This window comes from Numenius arquata, chromosome 1, assembly GCF_964106895.1.
Source record: "Numenius arquata chromosome 1, bNumArq3.hap1.1, whole genome shotgun sequence".
Lineage (NCBI taxonomy): Eukaryota > Metazoa > Chordata > Aves > Charadriiformes > Scolopacidae > Numenius > Numenius arquata.
This window is the reverse complement of record NC_133576.1, coordinates 48,614,392-48,639,672: the sequence shown is the minus strand read 5'-3', so window position 1 is coordinate 48,639,672 and position 25,281 is coordinate 48,614,392. Positions and strand designations below refer to the sequence as shown.

Sequence of the window (25,281 nt, the reverse complement as noted above, 5' to 3'; positions counted from 1 at the left end):
TATGAATGGGATGTTCTATCCATTGGTAGGGCATTTTCACATTTTCAGTGCTCTAGATCACCAAGATCTGTATGGTAGTAACCCCACACGGTACAGTTGGCAATAAGCCCAAAAAATGGGGCTTTAAGGAACACTATACAAACAGTGTTTGTGCAGTCCAGGTATCACCTACTAGTACCTGGTGGTACCTGGAATGTACATAAACATGGCAAAAACGTACCGAAGGAAAGTGTAGAAATCAAAACCAGAGGGTGGCAGCAATCATCTCTGAACGGATCATACACCCCAAAGAAGGAGGGAAACAAAAAGGACAGGTGAGTTGAAATGAAAAGGGGATGTGAAAGTGCTAGCGAGGAGCTGCACCGAGTTGGAGGTGTTTTGAGATGGAGGTAGGAAGAGGGCTGAAACCAGCAGCCAGCACGGAGCAGACAGAAGCCAGCCACAATTCTAGAAAGGTCTTTCAATATCCAAAAGACAACGCTTTGGCTCTTGCTACTGCTGTTCCAGCTGCTGGCTACTGGCTGGAGACCCTGGCCAGCTGCTCCTTCCACCCCCCTTTGGGGAGGCCCTTCGTTACAGAAGATGCATCTCCAGAGAAAGTAGCAGAGATCACCATGTGACCATAAGTCATGGATCTTCAATCTCTTCACATCCTCTTTTCATTTCAAGTTCAAATTCGCTTATGCTGCACCACTCTACATCGTCAGGGGAAGACGGGACAACTGTGTATTTGTATCATGTAAGAGTTGCTCTTACTATCTGCTTCAAGATTTTTCTTCTTATTTTTTCCTTTAACTAGGAATCTATTCAGTGGCCTAAATTTTCTGTTCCTCATAAGCTCTGCTTGGCTCACGCGTGAAGGAAAGGGGCCAAAGATGGCCTTGTGCCATCACTGGTCTTCTGGGGACTTGCTTAGCTTTCCGCATAAATTGTCTTTGGGCTGCCCTGGTTCGGATTTGGCTGCATCCTTCTTCTCTGGCTGAGGCAGCCCCCGAGGGGCTGTTCCACAGCCAGGAATAACTCCGCAGCCCTCTGGCCACCCTTCCCGCCCCTGGACCTCTCCTGCAGGGTCCGCACACCTCCCTGAGCCAAATCTTCCGGCGGCAGCGGGGCGGCAGAGGATGAGAAACCCAATAAACCCCTTTTCCTGGAGAATCTGCAGACGGGTCGCGCGAAGGCGCAGCGGGGTCATCCATGTGGGAAGGATGAAGGTGCCCGGCGGGATGAGGGGGACGCCAGAACCGGGCCGGCCGGCTCGCTCGACGCTCTGGAAACCCAGGACAGTCCCGGCCGAGCGAAGGTGGCGGAGGGGCGCTGAGGGGGACAGCGGCGGCGGCGGCGGCGGCCGCTCCGCCCCGGGGCGAGGGAGGCGGCGGCCGCCCTCTGGCAGACCCCTCCCCGCCACGGCCGAGGCCGCCGGCCGGTCTCGCCCCCACCCGCGCTCCCGGCGGTTCGGCAGCGGCCGCCCCTCACGGGGACCGCCGCCCTCCCTCACGGGCCCCGGGCGTCTACGAGGGCGCCCCTTTCCCGCCTCTCCCGCTCCCTCCCGCCTCCCCCGGCAGCTCCCTCCCCCCCGCTCCCCCGCCCCCTCCCCCGGCAGCTCCCCGCTCGCTCGCTCGCTGCCTCCCGCCGCGCAGAGCGCCGCGCCGGGCGGGCGGGCGGGGGGAGATGGAGAACCAGCGCTGCTTCGCCAACCGCTTCGATGACTACCCGGGCAGCCCGGCGGCGGCGCCGGACAAGGAGGCGGCGGTGCCGTTGGTGACGGCCACCATCGAGCGGATCCTGCGGGAGCTGCCGCCCCTGGGCGGCCCCCGCGGCTGCCCGGGCGGGCTGTACGGCGGCGTGGCCGGCGTGGCCTACATGCTCTACCACGTCGCGCAGTGCCCGCTCTTCGCGCCGTCGCGGGAGGCCTACCTGCGGGCGGCCCGCCGCGTCGTGGACGCCTGCCTGCGCTACCAGGAGGGCGGCGGGGAGGCCGACGCCGACACCCGCGCCGCCTTCCTGCTGGGCGGCGCCGGGGTGTACGCGGTGGCGGCCCTGGTCTACCGCGCCCTGGGGCTGCCCGAGTTCGCCCGGCCGCTGGGCAAGTTCCGGGAGCTGAGCGAGGTCTGCGCCCCGCTCTCCTTCCTCGAGTGCGGCTCCGACGAGCTCTTCGTCGGCCGCGCCGGGTACCTGTGCGCCGCCCTGGTGCTGAAGCAGCGGCTGGGCATGGAGGTAAGGGCGGGGAAGGCCGGGAGGGATGCGGCGGGGCACCCCCGGGGCGGGGGGGGGACAAGCCACACCGTCGGGGGCCGTCGGCGGCTGGCGGCGGTGCCCCGGGCTGGCAGCCCGGCATCCCGCCCCGCAATGCCCTCGCCTCTGCTCCGCGGTAGAGGAGGATGCACCGGTACCGGGGCTCTCACCGCACAGAAAAAAAAAAAAACAAAAAAAACGCCTTTTCCAGCTTGCGCTTTGGGGGCATGCTGCGGGAGGAGCCCCCGGGGGATGGGGGTGCGGGGGGTTGCCTTTTTGTAGGAGCTGTTTCTTCGCAGCGCTCTTTCCCTGAAATAAAAGGTGCGTCTGTTGCAAGAGGGAGCGAGGGGCGCAGGGCGTGCGGGATGCGGTCCCGCTGCTGGGGCAGGGCTCTGGGAGCAGGGCCACGCATCCCGCTGCATCCCGCTCCCCGGGCACGCCCGGAGCATCAGCTGTCGGTTGCCAGGTGGGGAATTACTTGGCAGGAGCAAGCCCGGGCTTTTCAAGAGTATTTCCATAAAATGAAATGGGTAGGAAAAGGAGTAGTGTTGGGTAAAGCAGAGTGGTGCTGTGCTATAATTTGCAAGCAAGGAACTGCAAGAAACTGGATTTTCAGAGGCTCTTGATTTTACTAATCCCGGCATACAGGAGCTGGTAGTCTTGTGGAAATCTGGCCATGTATTTCGGTTCTTTCTGTTAATAAGAGTTGTGTGGTTTTTTTTTTTCTGGGAGATGTGAGATGTGATTATGGTTCAACATGTTGTTGGTTTCAGTAGTCGGGACTTTACCGTAGGAAATTGTCATTGTCAGTGCTGACATTCAGAGCTTCCACTGACTACAGCGTAATAATTAATGCAACTGATTCTGTTTGCTGTGGTATTTGTTACTAAGTGGTCAGTGCAGTATCTGAGCAGGCATTTGTTAGATTTTTTTTTCCTGTCCTCTTGTCAGGTCCAATCTGTGTTTCCTCTGTTAATCACTGATTTGCAAGTTCATATGCTTCTGGCTTTCTTTCCTCCTGGGAGAGGAAGCAACTATTACAAGTAAATAAATGATGTAAAAACAAGTGGCTCTGACCCATCCAATACCAGTCACTGCAATCAGAGTCCAAGGAAATTCATTTAATGGAGGATTCAGGAGACTCCAGGGTATCCAGAGAAGACAAGAAGAATGTTAAGTCAGTTGAATGTTTTGCTTGCCTTGAACAAAAATTCTTACAGCACTAAGCATTTAAAGTAGCATACCATGTGTGCTGTTTCCTTGTATAGGATTGTTTGATAATTACATCCATAAAATGGTTATGCTATTTGTAAATATAACAAAACCAAACTTTTCATTTTGACAGTATTTTTTACGAGGAAAGTTTTGTAGGTGCATCACAATGCGTATAGATGCTCCATGCATTGTGCAGTAGTGCCAGCCTGAGGGGATGGTTCCTCACAAAGGAACAAGCCATCCTTAGTAGTTCAGTTTGCATTGGGGGAGTTTGTCTAGTACCCATGTCAGTGCTTATGATGGTGTCGTGACATACCAGCTGAATGAGGTAGCTCCCTGGACTCAACTGCTTCATTTAATTCCTTCGTCCATTTGTCTTACGTCCTTGAGAACAATCACTGAACAGTTTGGAGAGTAGGTGCAGTCACCTCTGACAGGCAGTGCAAGAAGGGGATAAAGCTCTCATCTCTGTTTGCTTGCTTGATGAAAAATTATACCTTAGGCAGCTGTAAAGAGTTAAAAATCCCCACAGATGAGCACAGGGAATTATGGAATCCATTTAGCAGGTAGGTTAAATATGATCATAGAGGGGTTTATTTTGCCACTAAAACATATTCTGTCTCCCCTTGCTGATGTTCTAATCAGCAAGTTAACATCCTTCCCTAATATTATTTATTCTGTCACCACATTGTAATTTTAAACGTATGGTACAAGAAATAAATTAAAATAATCCAAACTATTAAGTATTAGTAAAACCAACTTCAATTTTTAATTCTAACAAAAAGTAAAGCTTTTAACTAAAATATTTTGTGCCTTAATGAGGAAAATGATAATGATCTGTAGCCAGTATGTACTCATGCGCAAAATATGTGTCCATAGATAAATGTTCCCATCCTAATACAATCCTAGTTAAAATAATTAGTACATTGACAGACCAGACCCTGCATCTTTTTACAAATGAAGAAAGGGATGCCCAGAGAGAGTGCATGTCATTTATTACCCAAGGTCAAATGGTAAGTCAGGTACATCCCAGAATAGAAGCAACGTCTTGTGATTCAAACCACTGGAAAATGCTACCTCCTGTAATTTGATTGTGCACAGTCTCACATGGTTCATTGCAGCATGTTTTCTTGTTTCCCACGTTCTATTTTTTTGAGGACACTGTGCAAACATTTCCAGCACAAAGTGAAATCCATTCCTTACATTGAAATACAGCTGCTTCTGCCTGTATGGTTGGGTTTTTCCTCTGAATAAGTCAAATGGTGACCTATATACAAGAAATTGCTTGCCCTTGAAGAGAGACTTTTTGAGAAAATTTTACAATTTATGTTGTGCATTTGGTTTTTGTTTTTTCCGGGCAGGGAAGGAAGAAAGGAAACTGTTTTATTTCAGAAAATGCCAATTTAGCTCAGCTGCTGTGCTCTGATGCATCTGTTTCTTAGTCAAGAGTCTCGGTGTTTTAAAGCTTCATGTGTTCCTCAGAAAGTTAATGGACTGTCCTGAAGGATCCAGTCTGTTGAATAACACTGACCTCGTGTGAAGAAGGCATTTGCATTCAGCCGATTTTTAGAGTTTTAGGCTAATACAGCATTTTCCACTGATGAATTAATTGGGAGGTTTTGCACGAGTAAGGATTACAGTCAAGGCTTAACAGGATCTGACTTTCATGATGCACTGTGCATTAGGAAAGATGGTTGTTTTCATCCTTTCTTTAATTTCTGTTACATTGGAGTTAGTGCTCCCAGGGCAGAGATGAGTAAAATACTGTTTTGGAAGAAACAAGGTGTCATTTGTATAAGGTACATATAAATAAGGTGCATGTACTTTAGCTGTCCTTAACTGCTGTGTTCTCACTGTTCAGAGGAAGTTTTGTTTCTCTTCTGTCTTCTTCGGCTACCTCCTGTTCTGATGGTTCGTTCATTATGTTTGCTTGGGGAAATTTGTCAGTCCTGCTTTTAATTCTCTTCATTCAGTCTCTATTTGCTCATGCAAACAGTAGTAAGACACCATTAAAATGGTGGTCCCATCCCCCTGTTCTGATAGTATTTTATCCTCTCCTCATTTTTCCTCAGTGGTGTTTCTGTCCCATTTCGTGGCTGATGGAGCGTGGTGTGTCTTGGTAGTTGCACTTCCTTCTGGCAGTGTAACTGTCAGATGACAGAGGAAAAGGTACAGAAGTTCAAGTTGCTTCTTGCATCACCATCTGCTGAGATGTTACCACCTCCTAGCACACCTCAGATTTTCTTTTAATGACTGACTGAATCTACGGGCTAGCTCTGGGTTGCAGCAAAAACGACAGCAATGGGTAGCGATGTACCACGTAGGAGGCAGGGCAGCATTCTGCATGACTGCCTGATGCGGTGGTTTTGTTAGAGACTGGACTTTTAGAAGACATTGGGGACACCGTAAGACACTCTTGCCTGCAGTTGCAGTGGTGACAAGCTGAACTGGCACACTCTGGCAGCAACACAGCCAAACCAGTTCCCTCGGGCGCTGTGCTGCTGGGGGTGAGTCTTGAGAGCCTGTCACTATGGCAGAGGGGCACCTCAATTTCCTTTTCCAACAAATGCGATGTCATGAGGTGGTGTGTGTTTCTGAGGTTGTTGTCCTGATGTCACAGGGAGGACACGCTGCTGATGTTACTTTGTTATAGGATGCCCAGAGAAGGCAATGGTCTTTCTAGCACGACTCCGTTGCATGTTGTGCCCTGCTAAAAACCATACCTAACCCTGGCTGTTGTCTATCACCAGAGCCTCTTTTCTCTTGGACCTCACAAGATTGCAGATCATGCTGACCAACTTCACCTGGTACATGAAAAAGAGAAATGGCACTGCTGTGTGATGTCTGGGTGCCACAGCAAGGGAGATGTGAGGCAGGACTGGCTTTAAAAGGCAGTGGAACAGACTGATGTGCAGTGCATGGGACCTGACAGGTCCAGCCAGTGTATTTCATATTCAGAGAAGATATAAATGAATGAAAACTATTTCCTTTCAGCTTCTCAGACAACTCTAGATTATATTACTTGTTCCTCAGAGTCTTCCCTCCAGCTAGTATTTAAAGACTATTGTAGGCTACTTTGCTCCACATTTTTTGTGGTTTTTTTTTCAGTCTCTTAGAAAAAAATTCCAAAAGAGTGAGAGGAAGGAGCTTCCTGAATCCTGCCTAGAATGTTCATTTGCGTCTCTTTACAGTGGGATGTAAATGTATTCATGCCGAACATTGTGTTTATGAAAGACACTTGATGGATTGATCTTAGAAAGGGAAATCTGCAAAATATCCACAGCACCTCTGAGTGCTGTAGCGCAGGGTCCCTGTGTCGGGATTTTAATCTCACCTATGCCTGGAAGGGAAGGATTGTCCTTTGAGGTGAGATTTCATTCCTTCTCTGTGCCCATTAAAGTCCTTCTCTCTGTGGACGAATTTGCCAGTTTATCTGAAACGTGGTGTTTGAAATGTCAAATATCATGGTGCTAGCTGGAGCTCTACTGATTTCATTTTACACAGGCCACTACACAGCCAGGATGTCGTTTGTTGCCACAGAGGATTAAAATGAGAAACCAGTAAAGATAAAAAGCTTTTGATCCTAGCCTGACTCTTTCAAATGTACATTATACTAGCCATGGTTTCCCAAACCACACACAGGGGCTAGATTTTGCATTAATTTGCTTAAATTGATGAATTTAAACAAGGAGTTGAAAATGGGGATTTTCTAAAGTAAACAGTGAAACAAAGGGAATTATTTATGTCTGCAATTTTTTAGAAAGCATTCTGAAATAGTTTGGGTTTGCATTTCAGAATCTCTCTGTTTTTCTTCAGCAGGGCAACACAAATCTTTTTTATTTTAAACAGCCTTCAAATTCTGAGATGGAAATGCCTGGATAATGGCTGCCTGGATTCAGTTCAGTACAGTGGACGCTGAATATCCCATTGTAGAGATAAAGTTGAAAATTTGAGGTGAAAAATGATGAATTTCAAGTGTATTGTTTAACTGCCAGTAAAAAACATTGTGGTACAGAGGGTTTGGTGTGGATCCTGCCAGGACTGGAAGCTTGATTGACACAAGTTTAGCTACATACATTATATATTCTGTTGCAGAAATGCAGATTTCAACTGCTTATAGCGGAAGAGTGGTATTAACCTGCCATCATCTTCTATAAAGACAGTTCTGTACAAAAGCACTGTCATATCTCTATACTGCTTTGTGCTGTTGGAAGCATGTTTGCCTATGCAGCATCATCTTTTTGCTGAAAAAGCAGCCCAAGCAGTAATACCAAGAAAAGAAATATATTTTTCTAGAGCTTCTCTTGTATCCAAAATAGATCTCTACTTTCTCATCCTTCTTCTAACTCCTTTAAATTTCACATACTGGAAGTTAACTCTTAAAGTTTGTCAGTTCGGTCATCTTGCTTATCATCACCATGGAGTACTTCTAGGTCACCCTTTGGAGTTTGTTGGTACCACTCCTTAGCCCTCTAAAAGCAGAGGTCTTGAATGCAGTGTCTTTATCCTCTGCAGAGCAGAGCACGCTGCCTCTGGCTTGAAGATGGGATCTGTGGAACAAAATGCAGGAATTGGAAAGGGGGCATTTTTCGGAAAAGCTGCTGAGTGGTTCTTTGGACCTGTGGAGTGTATCTGGTGACTGAATCTCTAGAAGCATCCGGAGCCTTCAGAGTGTTTGAAGCAGAGAAACGGGGGATCTCTGCAGCAGAGAGGGGAAAGGCTTAGGTGGAAGCTACTGTTCTTCACAACATTAGTTACTTGTGGTCAGTTCAGTGGCACAGTGCGGGAAGTTCTTAAATCTGTTGCTTTAGGTTTTCAGATTTTTGTATGTTGTATTTTATACATATGTCAAAGAACTTTATTACAACACTGTGTTACTACAGATAGCTATATTTGACATTTATGTTTTCCTCCATGGAAAAGGCTAATGGTGTTTTTTTGGCATGGTTCTCCCAAAGGACCAAAAGCAAGAGTTAACTGTGTTAACTCAAAGTTAACCCTGGATGACATAGCAGAAAGAAAGAGTGCGTGTGTAGAGCATGCATATATGGTGGCGTGTGTGAAGGCAGAGAAACAGGCAGGCATGGGGAAAAACGACGTTTGACAGAGGCTGAACAGAACGCAGAAACAAAGATCCAATAAAATATTATTAAAAAGCAAAAGAATAAGTTACTGGCAAAACTAAAAAAATGGAAGGCTGCAAAGGGGTAGCAGAATTCAAAGATGAAGGTGAAAAGGCAAGAAATAACAAAGACCCTGGATCAGGGGAGATTTAAAACTAAAATCAGGTTCTCTGGCAAACTGTTGTGGATCTGATAGCTAATGTAATCAGTTTAGAAGAAGATAAAAGTTCAACAGAAGGGTAGAGACAGGGAGAAAACAGGCTAGGGAGTGGGCAGAGGAGTAAACTACATTTTGTTGAGGAAAATTACTATTTTTGTCTGCTTGTTTCTTGTTTGTCACTCTTCCGTCACCGTATTCTCTTTGCATAGGCTCGTACACTTACAAAAATAGGTGTCATCACATTCAGTGCTTGCAAATTCAGAGCACAACATTATGTCTTATATTCCATATTTTGTTTCTCTAAGGAATAATGGAGATAACTACTAGGTGTCTGGAAGCAAATATGGGCATTTTCATGAACATTGTTCTGCATCTTCTGACACTGACATTTTCCTATTATATAATGCTATATATAATACTATAAATATAATATTATATATACTGTATATAATACTATAATTAGTATTATATTAGGATATAATGCTATAAATTAGTATGTGACCTAACCATAATGCTGTTAGTAAACCTTACTTTGGTACTAGGCTGAAGAAGCAGAAATGTGAAAGACCGAGCTGCTCCTCAGAGGAAAAAAAGAGCATGAGGCTGACACCAATTACTAATGAAAGCTTAACATCCTCAGCACTTTAGAGAACTGAAACGGAATGATAAAATTAAGCCTTAAGTTTCTCTGTAGTCATTTAATACCCGTATTTAGAACATTACACTTGTACCTAAATTGTAGCTCACCTATACACCACAGTAGAGGAGCTCTGTAGAGGATCTGGGAGGCAACTGAAATGGGAAAGTCCCATGGTCCTACTCCACTGCTGCTGCAGGAGCATCCCAGCACAGCCTGGTGTAAGGCATTTGCTATAAATGAGGGTTTTGTTTGTCAGCCAACTTCTCTATTCCACCCCCTTTTTAAAAACATCAAAATTCAATATATGCAGTCAGGTCACGATTTTTGATAAGACAGTCTGTCAAAACGCCTTTTTGTCTGAGTCTGTCATGCAGCTCTTTGACCATTGACAAGCATGAGATTAAGCACCGAGTGATGTTGCGTAACCTTCTGTCCACTTCATTACAACAAAGCTCAATGAAAATACGCTGTCAAAAACAATTATTTCTTATCTATGTTGTAGGATTATTTTCAAGTGATAGTGATAGTGAGTTGATTAATTTTTCTAGGGATTTGCAAAGCAAAATAATTGAAATAGCTATTTAATTTCAGGCAAACGTGATCAAGAAGTATCTTACTAGCAGTCCAAGCCGTTGCTGAGTCATTTGGTGTTTCTCAGCTCGGTATATTTTGATGTCTGAGAGCAGAACCATAAATCTATTTTTGCAGCAGATCAGCATTCCTGAATTGCTCATTTTAATGGCTTAATATCTCTTGTTGAAGAACAGTGGATCATGAGCAAGATGGAATGCATGTCAGATAGCATGGAATGACCCACGGAATAAAAAATGTGGCAGATAAATACACCTTCTAACTGTCTAAGGCATTTAGTTATTTTGTGTGGCTAATCTTTTTCTTCTCAGAATACTTCTGTTCCCTCACTGCTACAATGTTAACGTAATTGAGGATTGTTCGTTGGGGATGTGCTGGTCAAATTCAGATCTCAGTGCCAAGGAAATGGAAGCTGCTCTTAACGGCATGTGGGTCTGGGGCAAGAGGCAGCACGGGACAAAGCAGCTCTCAGCTGGTGGGTCAGTAGAATTGGAAAATGGTGGGTATTTCATGTTCCACACTGACAGTGTTCTGCAGTTTGTCTGCTTGGTCCTGACAACCAAGTGATATCCCTACCAGAGTCAAAGAACTGGTAGGGACCTTGAGAGGTAAATCAGGCTGCTGTATAGCCCCCAGGCTGGTATGCCTGTGTCCTCCCTGGCAGCCCTTCTCGCTTCCCTGCTCTTCATACCCCACCAGTGATGGAGGATCTGCAGTCTGCCTTGGCTGTCTGAGGCACTCTTTCGTTAGCTTCCCTGGTAGAAAGTCGAGCCTAATGACTAATCTAAATCTTGCTGTAATTTAAGCCTGATATTCCTTGTCCCATCCATCGAGAAATAGTGAGAAATTCTCTTCCTCTTTACAGAAGCTCTTCATACACTTCAAGACTGTTATAATTTCTACCCTTAATCTTCTCTAAAACAAACAATCCCGATCCTTCCAGTCTTCCCACGTGTGTCATGTTTTCTACACCTCTCATCATTCCACTGCACCCCGCCGGACTCCACCCAGCTTTTCCTGAAGAGTGCCAGAAGTTGGACGCATGGTTCTGGCACAGGCCTTCCTAATTGAGCAGAGAGATAACTTTGTGTTTCTTCCAGGTCTTGTTTCTATTTATACTGCTCGGTAAGGTGTTTGTATCTCACACCAGTGTGACACTGACTCACATGCAGCTCATGACCTGCTGTTATCCAGCAGTCTTTTAATGGGCCGCTGCTACATGGACAGGTATTCATTAGGAAAAGCCTCTGAGTAAGTGAAGTAGGTAGGGGTCATGTAAAGCCAGGGAATCATTGAACCACAGAAACTGTGCTGTCATACCCAAAATTAGAAGGTTCTTCAACTGAAGGAGCTTTGTTTCATTAATGCCAACTAGAGAATCTCCTTTACTTTGTTCCCTGAATAAAACTGGGAGTATGTTATTCTATGTTGTAACACCAGGTGTAACGTTATAGATTTAGGGGAACATCTGTGAAGTGATAGGGTTTCTTTGTGGAAGTATAGTTGGAACAATATATTTGAGAGGACCATATTAAGTCAATTATTTTGTCCACATTAGAAGTCAAGGAATTAGTGACATCTGAAGTCTCTGGAGGTTAATCTTAGTCTATTCTTCTGATTTACTTCTGTTGCTAATGTAAAGATAAAGCTGAGTGTTGTCTCTCTCCCTAGTTCGGTCATCTTCAGTGAGGGCCATTTTATATATTCTTAGATTCACCAGCAGCACGAGTCAATGGAAATCCATTCTTTTATTTTTATAAAAGTTTCTAATAGCTTCATCCAATATCACAAATGTGTTTTTTTTGTTTTTTTTTTTTATCTTACCGGAACTGTCCTAACAAAAGTAGGTTATCTTGTAGTAAAGTAATACCTGTAGGCAGGGTTTGGAAGCATCACCCATGCCATAGGATGGCGTGGGACCACCAGTTCATAGGACTTTGAGCATGCCATTTTCACTAAGGTTCTTCATCCCTTTGTAAAGCTAACTCTTGATCTCTAGATATTTCTACTTGCCATCTGTAAAATGGCTAATATTATACTTAATTGTTTTAGTTTTCTAAGGCTAATCCAGTGATTAATTAGTCAAAATTACAGTTATAATAGCAATGGACCCCAAGATACACATTCCACATGTAGCTGTTTAAATTTGATCAGACTTAAGTTGGTCAAATATGAACTTAGTAATAGAACAGCAAAACAAACTTCTTCAGGCTCTTTAAATAAATATTGATTTGTTTGTTCTTGGTTTTGCAGAGCTGAATCAATCATCAGCTTTCTTATGCCAGGCTGCCATTTTCATACATACACATTTTTTATTATTCCAGCAAAAATACCTGGGAATAATGCTTATATAACCGCTGCATATCCAGAAGACAAAATGTAGACCGAGTTATAGTAGGAATGCATTTGTCCTATTTTGATTTTGTTCTCTGGCTTTTTGTTGTGCTGGCTTATTTTGTGAAAACAAATATTGTGAGGTAAATTTGTAAAAAACCACACAGGTAAGCTGAGTCAAACTCAGAGTTGAATCTAAAGATTTCTAGAGGAGTAAAATCCATACCATCTGGTTGAACAGTGTATCAACATACTCACATTTAGATTTAGCTCAGTCATAGAGTCAAAGCATGGCCAAGGCTGGAAGGCACCTCTGGAGATCTGGTCCAGAGCAGGAGGAGAGCATCAGAGCCGTGTCCACTTGGTTTTGAATATTTCTACTCCATGACCTTCCTGGACAACCTATTCCTGTGTTTGACCACCTTCACAGTAAAAAAGTGTTCTCTTTAAGTAGAATTTTTTGTCACTGGGTGCTGCTGAGGAGCCTGGCTCCATCTTCTCTGCTCCCTCCCATCAGGTGTTTATACACATTAATAAAATCTCCCCTGAGCCTTCTCTTGTCCACACTGAACAATCCCTGATTTAATACATGGAAAGCAGCCATGGAGAGACAGAAAAATTGCTCCCATAAATTGTAATCATTCCTGCTCCTTTTGCCTCTTTCCCTGATACCAGGTTGACAATGCTGTTCCGCATCCTCTGACTTTCTCTAGTGCCTTGGATGGGCAAAGGATCATAGGTTTTTCAGTCATGTCCAGTCCCCTGCAGCTGCAAGCAGGAAAGAGCCTGAAGTTCCAGAAGGGTCAAAAGGAGCCGTTCAGTGCCACACTCTGCCACAGAGCCTTGAACACCAGTTGCATCTTTCCTACTCAGTCATTGCTGTATTAAGGAAAGGCAAAATCTTCCCCCAGTAGCGAAGTATTAAGGTTGACAAAATTATTCCTGGCTTTTGCAGCTTATTGGGAAGGTTCTGGATCTGAAGAGCTTTGGTGTAAAGATTTTTAAAAAAAAAAACAATCTGAGAGTGTACTGCTGCCCAAGGGATTCTTCAGCGCCTTGCACCCCTGCAGCATTGAACATCTGTTACTGAAAATGTCTAGATAATCTAGACATCAGGGGCCCATGCCCCACAGTACGGGGGAGTACAAGAAATTCTCTAAATGTACCTGTCCCCCTGAGCTATGGAAAGATTATTTCCGAAGCCCACATATTTAATCAAACACCTGAGATTGCTGTTTGCTAGTGGAGAAGGGGAGTTCCCTGTCCCACATTACATGTAAGGAGCCAAGGACGCATCAGGGGAAGAAGGCAAAACCTTTTTCTGAAAGCTGAGGTACAGGCCAGAGGTGATAAAACATTTTTCCTGGTGTCTGCAGACAGCATGAGGGCTGTTGGGGAGGTTCTTTTCTGTTGTTTTCATATGGGATATTTTTCAAATTTTGCAAGACAGACATCAGAGGACTTCCATGTCCTTCTGGGCCCTTGAAGTGAAGCTGCTTTTCTGCAAGGGCATCGGAATATTAAGCACACAGAATAGGTAGGAAAGGCATCTGGCAAAGAATTTTAAATACATGAAGTTTGACTTAACAAGCTTGACTTAGAAAACACGTTTTGCCATCTGTAGGTCTAGAAATAGCTGGCCAGGCCCTCCTGTCTCACTTTGCACGGTTCCCACTGTACGGCTGCAGAGACTAGTCGTGTAAAATGACAAATCCAGCAAGAGAAGCATGGCACTGAGTGCTCCCAAGGCAGCAGCAACACAGTGTAATTTGTAGCATGAGGTAGTAGTAATTCCTGTTAGTTATTTATACAGCACTTCGAGATCTTCAAAGGCAAGGTAATGGCTAAGTGCAGTGAATATTTGTTTATTATTGTTGGTGGTGGTATGATTTGTCGCCGGGCTCTTATGTCTCTTCCTCCTTTCTGTGTGAGGTTTGAACTCTTTTAGAGTAATCTGAACTGTGCCTTCTAGCACAGCAGTCTCTTTTTCCCAAAACATGCTTTGTTTATACAGTCACAACTGAGAATAAGTTGCACAAAGGGAAGATGGATAACACTTTCCTAATTTTATTATAGTACCAAATGGCAGTCTTTTAACTAGGAGAAAAGCACAGATGGTGATCCCGTTACTTACCAAGTAAGCTACATTTTAAAGAGCACAGTATCCCACACTTCCTCAAATTAATCCCATGACTTTTACTCTTGCCCTTGAAATATGGCAATAATGAATAAAAGTGACTGTCTGTATCTGAAGTATGATTTGAATTGTATTTGGAGTTGTGGGCGTATTTCCAGGCAATGCTAATGGCACTGTATGCCACTGGAAACTCTTTTGTTACTGTCTTTTCCTTTAGAACTGTCTTCGTTGATGTGCCTGGGAAGATCTAGGAGCCACATACAGATCATCAGGATTTTTACTACATCAGGCTGCTACCATAGTCTAAGAGTAGGGTAAAATTCAGATGACTCAGAGGACTCGATCACCTTCATCTGGTTTTCCTGCATTATGTTGTCAGCATTCTTCTTGTAGCTTAAGTTGATATTTCATTCAGTGGCTTATTGGCATGGCACAAATTGCAGATCATCACGCAAAGTAAAAGGGGCATGATGCCAGCATGGAGTTCTCTAGAATTACCTTTGCTTGAAAACAATGCTGTTGCTACTTTAAAGTGACTAATCTATGCTTCTGTTAGCCTGTGAATGATGCTGTTTTTTCATTTACCTCATTAAATAATTTCACAGGTAACCACATAGTTTCTCAGCAGCAAATATTTAGACATACTTCCAGAAGTTACATGCCTCATAAATAACTGCATAATGGAACAATACATATAAATCAGCCTGACTTAGAACGATAAAGAAGTCTTGCGAGACAAACAAGATCACTTGTTGTAAATAACAGAATTATAAAATTAGTGGCTGATGAAAGAGCAGTATCCAATACCCTGTTTACATTTGAATAAAGCTTTTGATGCAGTGTCAAATATAATCATCCTTGAAAACTTAATTCATGCTGGCTTGGATGGGGGCATTGTGGATTTGGAATTGGTTGAAAGACCACAAGCAAAGCTAATCATAAGTACTAACAAAGGGCTGATGTGGGAACTGGTCTTATTTATTATCTTCATTAATGACCCAGAAGAGGCAACTCACTGGATAAGAATTACTTTGGCTTTTTAACTGAGACAAGTGCCAAATACCATAGACAGGCAGAGGGAAAGTATGAAAACAGCTCAAGAGATTAAAAAATGAGCTAAAATAACGTTTATTTTTAGCAGTACAAGCACATGTATCTGGGGAGAATTCTCTCTAATGCTAGGAAAAAATCTCTATACTAGGAAGAAACTGCGATTCAAGTAAGCTGAACGTGACAGCTTGAGTTTGCTTGTACGTCTGGATGTAATGTGGTAGCACATCGAAGTTCTACGCTTACTTTAATGTAAATTAATGTTATGTTTCTTCATGTTTATTCTGCATGGGAATGAACAGCTAATATAAATGAAAAGTCATAACCAGTCCTGATAGAGGTTAACACAACATGGCTTGCAGAAAGTCAGTGAAATTTTGGACTGCCTACGCAGGTGTACCACCCAATAGAGACATTATGGATTCACTCTCTGTGATTCCTCAGGCCTTTCCGTTGCCTAAAGCCCACTCTAGATGCCAAGACCTGAAAGTTCTGTAGTCAAAACTTACCCCTGCTGCTGACTAAGGTTTGATGTGCCTAAATGTCCGAGGCACCTAGTTTATTGAAGTCTTCTGGGCATCTTTTGGTAGGCATGCAAATCTGAGTGCTACACTGTGGGGCACATAAGCCATGCCAGAATTCATAAGCCAACAACTGCGTCACTTACAATCCATGGAGCTCTGTTGCATATTTATAGTGCCCTCTTTTCTCCATGGCATTTATGCGACCTCTCCCAGTTGCCCTGCCGCAGTAGTGGCAGTTTGAACTCAATCTGACTTGATGTGACTCTTCTCTGCCTCCTCCAAAGGAAGTTGTAAAGCTGCATCTGGGGACCACCTCCCACCTAGCTCCTCTCTCCCTGTTGCAGTCTCTCCCAGTTTCTTGGAGATGCTTTTCTCGCAGAACTCCAGCCAGGGTCTGGCCCGGCGTAGAGTAAAAGCAAACTAAGCATCGTGTCTTTTCCCACTAGCAAGGGCAGGATGTGTTCACCTCTCATCACCCTTGCAGGTTTTAAGACCAAATTGGGCTCTCAGCAAATTACAGTCCAAGTGGGGGCCATAGTCTCTTCCTTTTTATATACAATAAGCTTGGGATTTCATCACTAACCTGGTAGTTCAAATTCACATCCCTTCTTTTTCTGACACAGTGCAAGAATTTAAGCTGATGCTTCTAAGCTGAGTGTGCTGATGGCTAGAGCAAGTCTCTCTTATTGCAGCTCTGATTGAAATTACTTACATAAAATACGCAGAGCAGGGCCTGTAGGGAAGTGCCCCAAACTCCAGGCTCCAAAGTCACTCTGTTTCTCTGTCACCTGAAGTGTAAGCAGGGAAAGAAACTGTTCCTGCTCACCAGAGACACACTAACTGCGGAACAGCTTTTGAGTAACAGTTTTCAAGCTGTGCTACACACAGCACAACATGGACATTGTCCAAGCAGTTGAACGCTTCCATTTGCTTGCAGTGAGGAGCACGGTAGTGTACAAACAAACCTTTCTTCTTCAGGATTTGTTTCCAATGCTCCATCTGGTTTAATTTCTTGTGCCACTACTAGATGACTCAGAGTAGCTGCACGAATGTCTGTGGAAGGTAATTTTGAGACGTGTTGTCTGTAACATGTCTAACCTGCACTTTTTGAGGACTGGCTTTATGCTCTGAAGCACAAGGGTTTAAATTTCTTCCATAATTAGTGGGCTGAGTTCTGGGAGTTGTTTGTATGACTTGGCCTTGCAACACCTGTCAGGAATAAATACTCTTACATTGTAATATCTGATGAGTTGAAAGGTGATAAATTACTTATTTAAACAACACAGGCTCTGAAGAATTGTATATTTAATTCAGTTGGAGTGGTGGGGCACTTCTGGCAGTTAACCCAAGAATCTTTTTTAAAAATTCTCACCTTAATTATAGAGAGGTTCAGTTGGTTTGCTAAAAATTGCACAGTGCAAGTGGACTTAGCTAAATTTTGCAGAAATAAGCTCCCTAGCTTAATTGAGTTTTAGGTGAAAGGAGAAATATTTTGCCTTTAAACTTGCGGCTTTTCATAAGTTATTATTTTGTTCTTACATCACAAGATAAAATAACTTTTTGTGTTCCTTATCATATTAATTACCTCCTGTCCAGAAAATAAATGTTGCAGTCTTTTTAGCTTCACTTCTTAGAAAAATTCTTACTTATCTCTAAACTATCTGTTTCTGCTTGATTTTTTTTTAAATTTTGTTTTATGTTGATAATTGGAAAACAGACCTGGAGAAATATCAGAAGAAAGAACAAAGCAATAACTGCTAAAGTAGCTTTTTAATAACCATTTCAGTATTACTCTCATGCATTCTAACACTTTCTGTTTGCTTTCTACAGTGCTGCATTACACTAAGCAGAGATTTTCACTGAGCCGTTCACAGCACTATGCAAATTGCCACATACAGTTTAGGTCCTTCTCTTCCAGGAATGTAAGATTTTGAGAAGGTCAAGGACTCCTCTAAGGTAGTGAACTGTTATAACTGTGCGTGTATTATACAGCCACTATCAGGGCATTCCATGCATCCCTACATAGCATCTGAATTTTTAAAACTAAGCTTTTATTGGTTTTAAATGGGGAAACAAACCCACAATAAAACCATTGCAATTGGGAATCTCCAACACTGGCAGCAACTGTGTTCTCTATCTTGAACCTCAATTTAAAACAGATGAAGAAAATAATAGTATTTTGCTTTTCTGTGCTTCTGTAGTTCCTCTCTGCAAGTTTAGCACAGTAACAAGCTATAAAGTCTTTTATGGATAGTTTTGCAAATGCTACTTTCTGTAGCAGAATTCATTAGCAATTGGTACGATTGGTTCTGAGCTGTGAGGGAAATAGGTGGTGTTTGGGTTTGGGTAGAAGAGTGCAAAATGGATGCTCTGCCTCAGCCTTTCCTCTCAGCCACTCTCCTCCCCCATCGCTTTTTTTGTTGGTTCTGACACTTCTGCCATGAGTCTTTGAGGAGGCATATCTGTTTTCTTATTTAGTTCACTAAGCCTGTGGATGAAGTATGCTCATCGTATAGAGGGAGGAGGTCTGAACACTTGGAAAACAAGCCTAAAGGCATTCGAGGTAGACTGGGAATTATTGCATGGGGAAGATAAGAGGACTGGATGATGATGAACGACGAGGAGTTCAGTATCTTTAACATGAAGAGTAAAAAAACCATAAGGCTGCTTAATAATGTATAGAATGAAGTCTCTGTCTTCCTGGGTTTCAAGTTTGGCAAGTTGCAGCCATGTGAACAATGCTAAACAAAACACTGAGGAAGCCAAAAAAAGGAGGAACAATTGCTTACATTGTAATATTTGATTAATTGAAAAGTGATAAAATGTTATTGACAGGTGTACTCCAGACCCAAGCCTGTAGTCCTGACAGAAAGAATTTCCCCTTGGAAAACAGTGGAAATTTGACTTGCATCCTGCAAGCACAGATGCGTCTGTGAACCATGACCTAGCATAACTGCTTGAAAGGCAAAGGAATTCCTGTTAAACTGAAAATCAAGCACGATCGGGTAGTTCTGTCCAGTACATTTTAATGCTCGCTGTACATTTTATTGCTAGGTTTTTAATTCCTCAATGTATTTGCAGTAGCAAAGAAGCTTTACAGCAAGAGTGTAAAGCTCTGTCTCAACACAAAATATAAATCGTTATTTGGAATTCTAGCTTTGAGGGAGTGGTGACTCATACCTAAACAGAAATTTTTAATCCTCTTTCATTTAAATATGGAAAATGGTATAACGCCCAGCTCGTCACAAGAAACAATCTCCTTGAGAATATTTGTTGACATGAAGCACAATTCATCCACAAGTTCCAGGGAGAACTATTGTTTATAAATGCAGCTTTATTCAATAGAGGCATAGAGTGTACACAGCCTTGAACTGAAGAAAAAGTGATTAAAAAACCCCAAATATTTTTATTGTGTGTTAGTCATGTACTCCACATTGGTGCAGAGCAATGAACAAGGATGCATCTGCTAGTCACTTCCCATCAAACTCACTGAAATGAGAGTTGGATCAATCCTTGAAGAGTTAGATGTTTGCTCAGCTGTATCAGTTAGGTTTCTGCAAGCAAGGTCAGCATTCTGTTCTGTCAACTAAGCCATATTCCTGTAGTCTCAATCTTTATAGGCTACTACCTCAGACAAAATGATTATCAGTCTCAACAGACTGTGAGCCAGCCCCGTGGTGTTACTGGCAAGTCATGGAATAACAAGAATTTGCAAGAATAATTACATGGCATAGAAACCCTAGTTTATCAACCTAGTTACTGAGTGATTTATTGGACTCCATTCCTGGGGGTCCTGAAGTGACTCCATTTTTATATCTATGTTAAATATTATGCCACCTGGTAAAACTTCAAGAATTTCTTATAGAATACTTGCGAGGGGTAACACCCCCAAGTCAAGACCCATTCAGGTCAATAAGGACATTGATATTAAAAGCAGTATGAATGATCTAATAGGTGAAATGACTTTGAGAAATTGAAAAAACTAAATATTGCATGAGACTGAAAAGGCTTTTTTCCTTTTCCTTTTCCATCACTCTAAGTGATTAAGATGATGGTATTACTCAAGATGAATCGAGCTATGAACATCCTTAGAGATACTGTCAAGGAACTAGCAATCAATCTTTCTCTGTCCCCATCCTATACTTTTTATTTATTCTATTATGTAGTTGCTTTCACTGTGATCTTTTAGTTTTATTCATCTTTTTTGGCTATCTCACATGAACAACATAATTACTGTTGCTGAAACAAGTGAGGCTTTAAAGTTATATACAAATGCAGCATGAAAATAGAGCAATTTTGAGGGTGACAGAGCACTGGAACAAGCTGCCCAGAGAGGTTGTGGAGTCTCCTTCTCTGGAGATACTCAAAATCCGCCTGGATGGGTTTCTCTCCAACCTGCTGTAGGTGAACCTGCTTTGGCAGGGGGTTTGGACAAGATGATCTCCAGAGGTCCCTCCCAACCCCTACCATTCTGTGATTCTCTGTGATTCTGTGAAATGGTATTTAGGATAAGCTGGAAATTGATAAAAGGTTGTGTGACCACACAGGTTCTATGCAATAATTTGGTCAGAGAGATGCCTCAGCAAAGTGTGTGGTAGAAAAACATTTAATCATCCAAATATGCTATATGCAAACTGCTAATTGTTTTCTCCAGGCCAGTATTTGTATTTGGAATTGGAATTTGGGATTTGAACTGAGGTAGACCATTGTCTTCAGACACAGCTTTAACATAGCCTGTGGGGCCCAGGAGCTCTTTGAATCTTTCATATCTCTCTCTCCCTCTCTCTTTACCCCCTTCACCTCTCTCCCGGGGCCAGTGATGCCAAACCATCTCTGTTTTGTGGCAACTTTTGCAATGTAGCACCCCGCTGGCCCTTCCCAGCCCAGGCAAGAAATACAAAAGCCAACCACCAAGCACATAACCTCTACCAGGAGAGATCACTAAAGCAGTAAGGTTTTGTTAAGTGACGTGTATACACTATGCTCTTCTCTCTTTGTCTTTCTTAACCAAACATCAGTTTGAAGGAACTTTGTCAGTTTCCCATGGAAAACTAGACTAAGTCTCTCAGAGCTTAAATTTTGGAGGTGAACCAGAGGTGTCCTCATTTCCTCTTACCTTTTGCAACAGTGCTTTCCAGTGCCTTATTTCACTTCTATAGGTAGTGGCACCTTCAAAATTAACTATGTCTTCGTGAACTTGGCAGCAGTATGGTTCATAATCTTAAAAGGTCCTAGCATGATAATTTCTCTTAGCACATTTATACTCCTCAGAAGTAAATACATTACGTTTTGTGAGATCAGTGCCCTGTTAGATGCTGAGTGCTCTCCTTTCCAGATGAAGTAAAGGAATGAGGGAATGAAAGTGTCCATTTCTTTCTGAAGACCTTCAGGACATCTTAAAATCTGGCTTAGCAACTTTCTTTGCTTTCTAGATACAGTTGCCATTTTCATTTGTAGGATTCTAAGCCTAGGTCAGCTTCCCTGTGAAAAATACTAGCCTTTACTGACTGACTTGAGATTAAGTTCTACCCATCTCATGGGTAGATGTGTACAAACACTACAAAATTCATTTTTCCAAGGAGCGGTCTGCCTAAGCAACCGGTAGCAAATGGTGGTGTCCAATTAGACTGGACTTGCATCATTTTTGAGTTCAGACTAAAGGCACTGCCATGGTTACTGCAATGTTTGGGGAGGCTCTCTCATCTGTGTGACAAGTTTTTATCTCGCAAAGGCTGTTTCATCAATCCTGTTTCCTGCTGCCCAGGAGCTGGAAGAATGGGCAGTACTTCTTATGACTCTGCATAGGTTGCATGCATCAACCAGTTCCAGCACTGGGGCAGCTTTTCTACAACAAGAAATGTCTGTGGAACAGATGAAGGCATGGATTAACTTCCAATGAACCAGCAGACCTGCTGTTAAGGGAAAGTAAGCTGTTCCAAAATACACGGGCAGAGCAGATGTTCCTTGCTTACTAGTGTAAAAAATGGGATGGGATCCTGGGGCAGCACAGCTAAAACACACCGGGCTGCCTGTTACTCAAACCGGAGTGCAAGGTGCCCAGCTTGGAAGATGTTTTTCATCGTAACACAGAATTGTCAGGGACACGTATTTAGAGTGCAGAAGGATAGATCTCCCATCAGGAAATGACAGCTCCACGCTGCAGTTTTGGCATAAGCTAACTACAAGACTCAGGTACTGGTGTACTTTCTGACTGAGACTAAACAGAGCCAAAGGATTTCCCACTGATGAAGAAGTTTTTACATGAATAATCTTCCTCCTACCCAGTATCCTCCTGCCCGTATCCATGCAGCACTAATCTCTGACTCATTTGCAGCTGTTATAAACTACTCCGATGTCTGGTGGAGGAGTGGTTGTCACACAGGAGCTCCAAACAAGGATTTGGATCACAGAAAGTTGATCAGTGATACTTCCATTTTGGCCAGTTCCCAGGGTCTGTGCCCCCAGAATGGCTCAGCCATGCTTTATGAGGCTGGTGAATAATAATAGGAAAGGAAAAAAGAAGAATTTTTACTTGTTTATTGAAAACAGTTGGGGTAGAATTCTGCCATGTAGAAAGAAGCCTCTCCAGGCAACGCTGGGTTTGTTTCCAAGTCAATTTGCAAATCATATTTTTACTGTTTTTAAACATGCTCTTCAATTCATGCTCTTGAATTTGGGTTCAATTCTAGGGAGAGATGCTTGAAATTAAATTGTTGGCTCTCTGTGGTAACTCTACGCTTTACTAGGTGGAAGAGAACCCGCAGCTGGAGTGCAGACAGCTGCCATGTGAAAGTCATAACACAGGCGTGCATCCCAGGGGCACCTCACTTCTTCTGTGATGGGACTTGTCCTCCTGAGCAATTCTCTGCTGTCTTTGCTGTTGACCAGCCAGGTTTGGCTGAATGGCACCTGCGCTCTCAAGAGGCAGACTGATACCTCCTGAAAGGAGGTTGTAGAGAGGTGGGTGTTGGCCTCTTCTCCCAAGGGAATAATGACAGGACCAGAGGAAATGGTCTAAAGTTGTGGCAGGGGAGGTTTAGATTAGATATTAGGAAGAATTACTATACTGAGACGGTGGTCAGGCACTGGAACAGCCTGCCCAGGGAGGTGGTGGAGTCGCCATCCCTGGAGGTATTTAAGGAATGTGTAGACATGGCACTTCAGGGCATGCTCTAGTGCCCGAGATTGTTGGTTTGTGTCTGTTTGTGGGTGGGTGTGGTGTGGGGTTGTGGGTGTTTGTTTTGTGGGGGTTTTGTTTTTTGTTTTGGTTTTGGTGTTTGTTTTGTGGTGGGTTTTTTGGGTTTGTTTGTTTGTTTGTTTGTTTTTTGTGGTTGGACTCGATGATCTCAAAGGTCCCTTCCATCCAAGAAGATTCTGTGATTCTGTGAATCCTGTTGGTTATCTGAACTGCTCTCCTCTTAGATCTGCTCCTTGACATTCTTCATACTTCAGTTCTCCAGCAGCAGAGAGCGAGGGGTTGTGCTTCCATACTTTATTCAAGTAAAGAGGGTGACGGGGACCTCTTCTTTCCTTCCCAAGACCTAGGAGAGCCATTGTATTAGAACTAGATAGCTGTATCCAGCCAGATGCCGGTGTAGCTGAATGAGAGGTGTTGGGGTCTGTCATTAATTGGGGGTGAGGTAGATAGGAAAGAGGAACAGAGTGTAACCAGAGAAACTCATGTTTTCCCTCTCTCTTCATTGACCCGGGTTAGGGCGAGCTTAAAGAAAGGATGATTGTTGTTTTTCCCTTGAAACTCTCCAGTGTTTTAAGTTGAGACAGAATGAATGGAGAATGCAGAATGGAGCACCAGCTGCTCTCAGCCAGCCTCCTAGCTACAGTAACAGTTGTGCTCCATCCTTTTCTGCAACACTTCATTTGCGGCTGTGTCTGAAATTTTCCCCTTCTGAAGCACAGGTTTAACAGCAGAATTTGATGGGTTTAGTGCTACAGAGTCCTGGCAAGTGAGACCTGTGGAAATTTTGTACTCAGCAATAACAAAAGTGCTGTATTGTGTTCTTTACCAGTAATCTGATTCATCAGGAATAAATGCAGACTTCAGTTTCTGATTGGACTCAGGATTAGCGACCCATGAAACAGGACAGGACTGACATTGCTGTTTCCATACTACTGAGGCAAAGAATCATAGAATGGTTTGAGTTGGAAGGGACCTTAAAGATCATCTAGTTCCAGCCCCCCTACCATGGGCAGGGACACCTTCCACTAGACCAGGTTGCTCAAAGCCCCATCCAGCCTGGCCTTGAACACTTCAAGGTCTTAAAAAAACCCCAAATTTACATGTTAAAAACAAGCAATAACTATGGGACCTATAGTGGTGTATTCTACTCAAGATTGCAGTGAAGTACCATTTTCCAATGAACTGACACAATCATATTAGTAGTTGTGCTGAGTCTACACACACTGTCATTAATATGAGAAATTTGGGAAAGTATGCTCTCTAGAAAGGTGCTGTTCATTGTGCCATTACAGCATGAAACACTGCATTAGCAACAGCATCAGTAATGCTTCAGGAACTAATCTGATTCCGTGAACAAAGTTTTCAGGAGATTTAACAATTTTTTATTTATTTTTTTTTTAAAGAAGGGTGTACTTGACGCTGCTCTTAAGGAAAGCAGACAGCTGTGCACTTGGAGCTGGGTTTCCCACTGTGCTGCAGGAGAGGTACATCAGTCAAACTGGAATAACACCAGGGGGAGGCAGACCCCTCTGTCTTTGTACCTGCAACTCTTCTGTGGCTTCAGGTGTTAGCATCATCTGAAAGAAAAAGAAACTGGCCATGAGATTGCAGGGAAAGGTTCCTGAACAATCCTAGCCCTTGTCTTTGGTAGAAAAAGATAAAGCTTAAGTAGTGAACTTAAACATCACACAGTGCAGTAAGGTATCATTAAATTACCAAGTTGGCTCTAGCATCTCTCTGCTTGAGTCAGCTGTGCTGCTGAACACAGAGATGCACAATTTTTTATAGCATTTTTGAATATTATAACTAATTCACAAGCTCCCTCTGCTGGGCTTTCAGCATAGGAGACTAATGGCAAAGCTCCTCTTAGGTTATTTGTGGAGTGACCCATTTTTTTCAGCTTATTTTGACACTTTCTACAGCATCAGAAAAAGTATATGATCAAATGCATGTAAATGGCTTTTTAGAAGTGTGACAGAGAGAGGTTTGATGTGGTTAGATGCATATTAAATTTTTTTTACATGCATAGAAGGCAGCTTTTTCCACAATAATGTAAAAGTAGCTGTTATCTCCTAAA

The 25,281-nt window shown here is 43.3% G+C and overlaps 1 protein-coding gene across 1 annotated transcript in view; it reads left to right on the top strand.

Annotated features, from left to right (window-relative positions):
* Positions 1-1,668: 1,668 nt before the first annotated feature.
* LANCL3 (LanC like family member 3) overlaps positions 1,669-25,281 on the top strand; it is a 33,193-nt gene continuing 9,580 nt past the window's right edge. The window contains exon 1 of the mRNA XM_074156382.1: positions 1,669-2,214. Coding sequence (XP_074012483.1) covers positions 1,669-2,214 — 546 coding nt within the window. The remainder of the gene's footprint in view (positions 2,215-25,281) is intronic.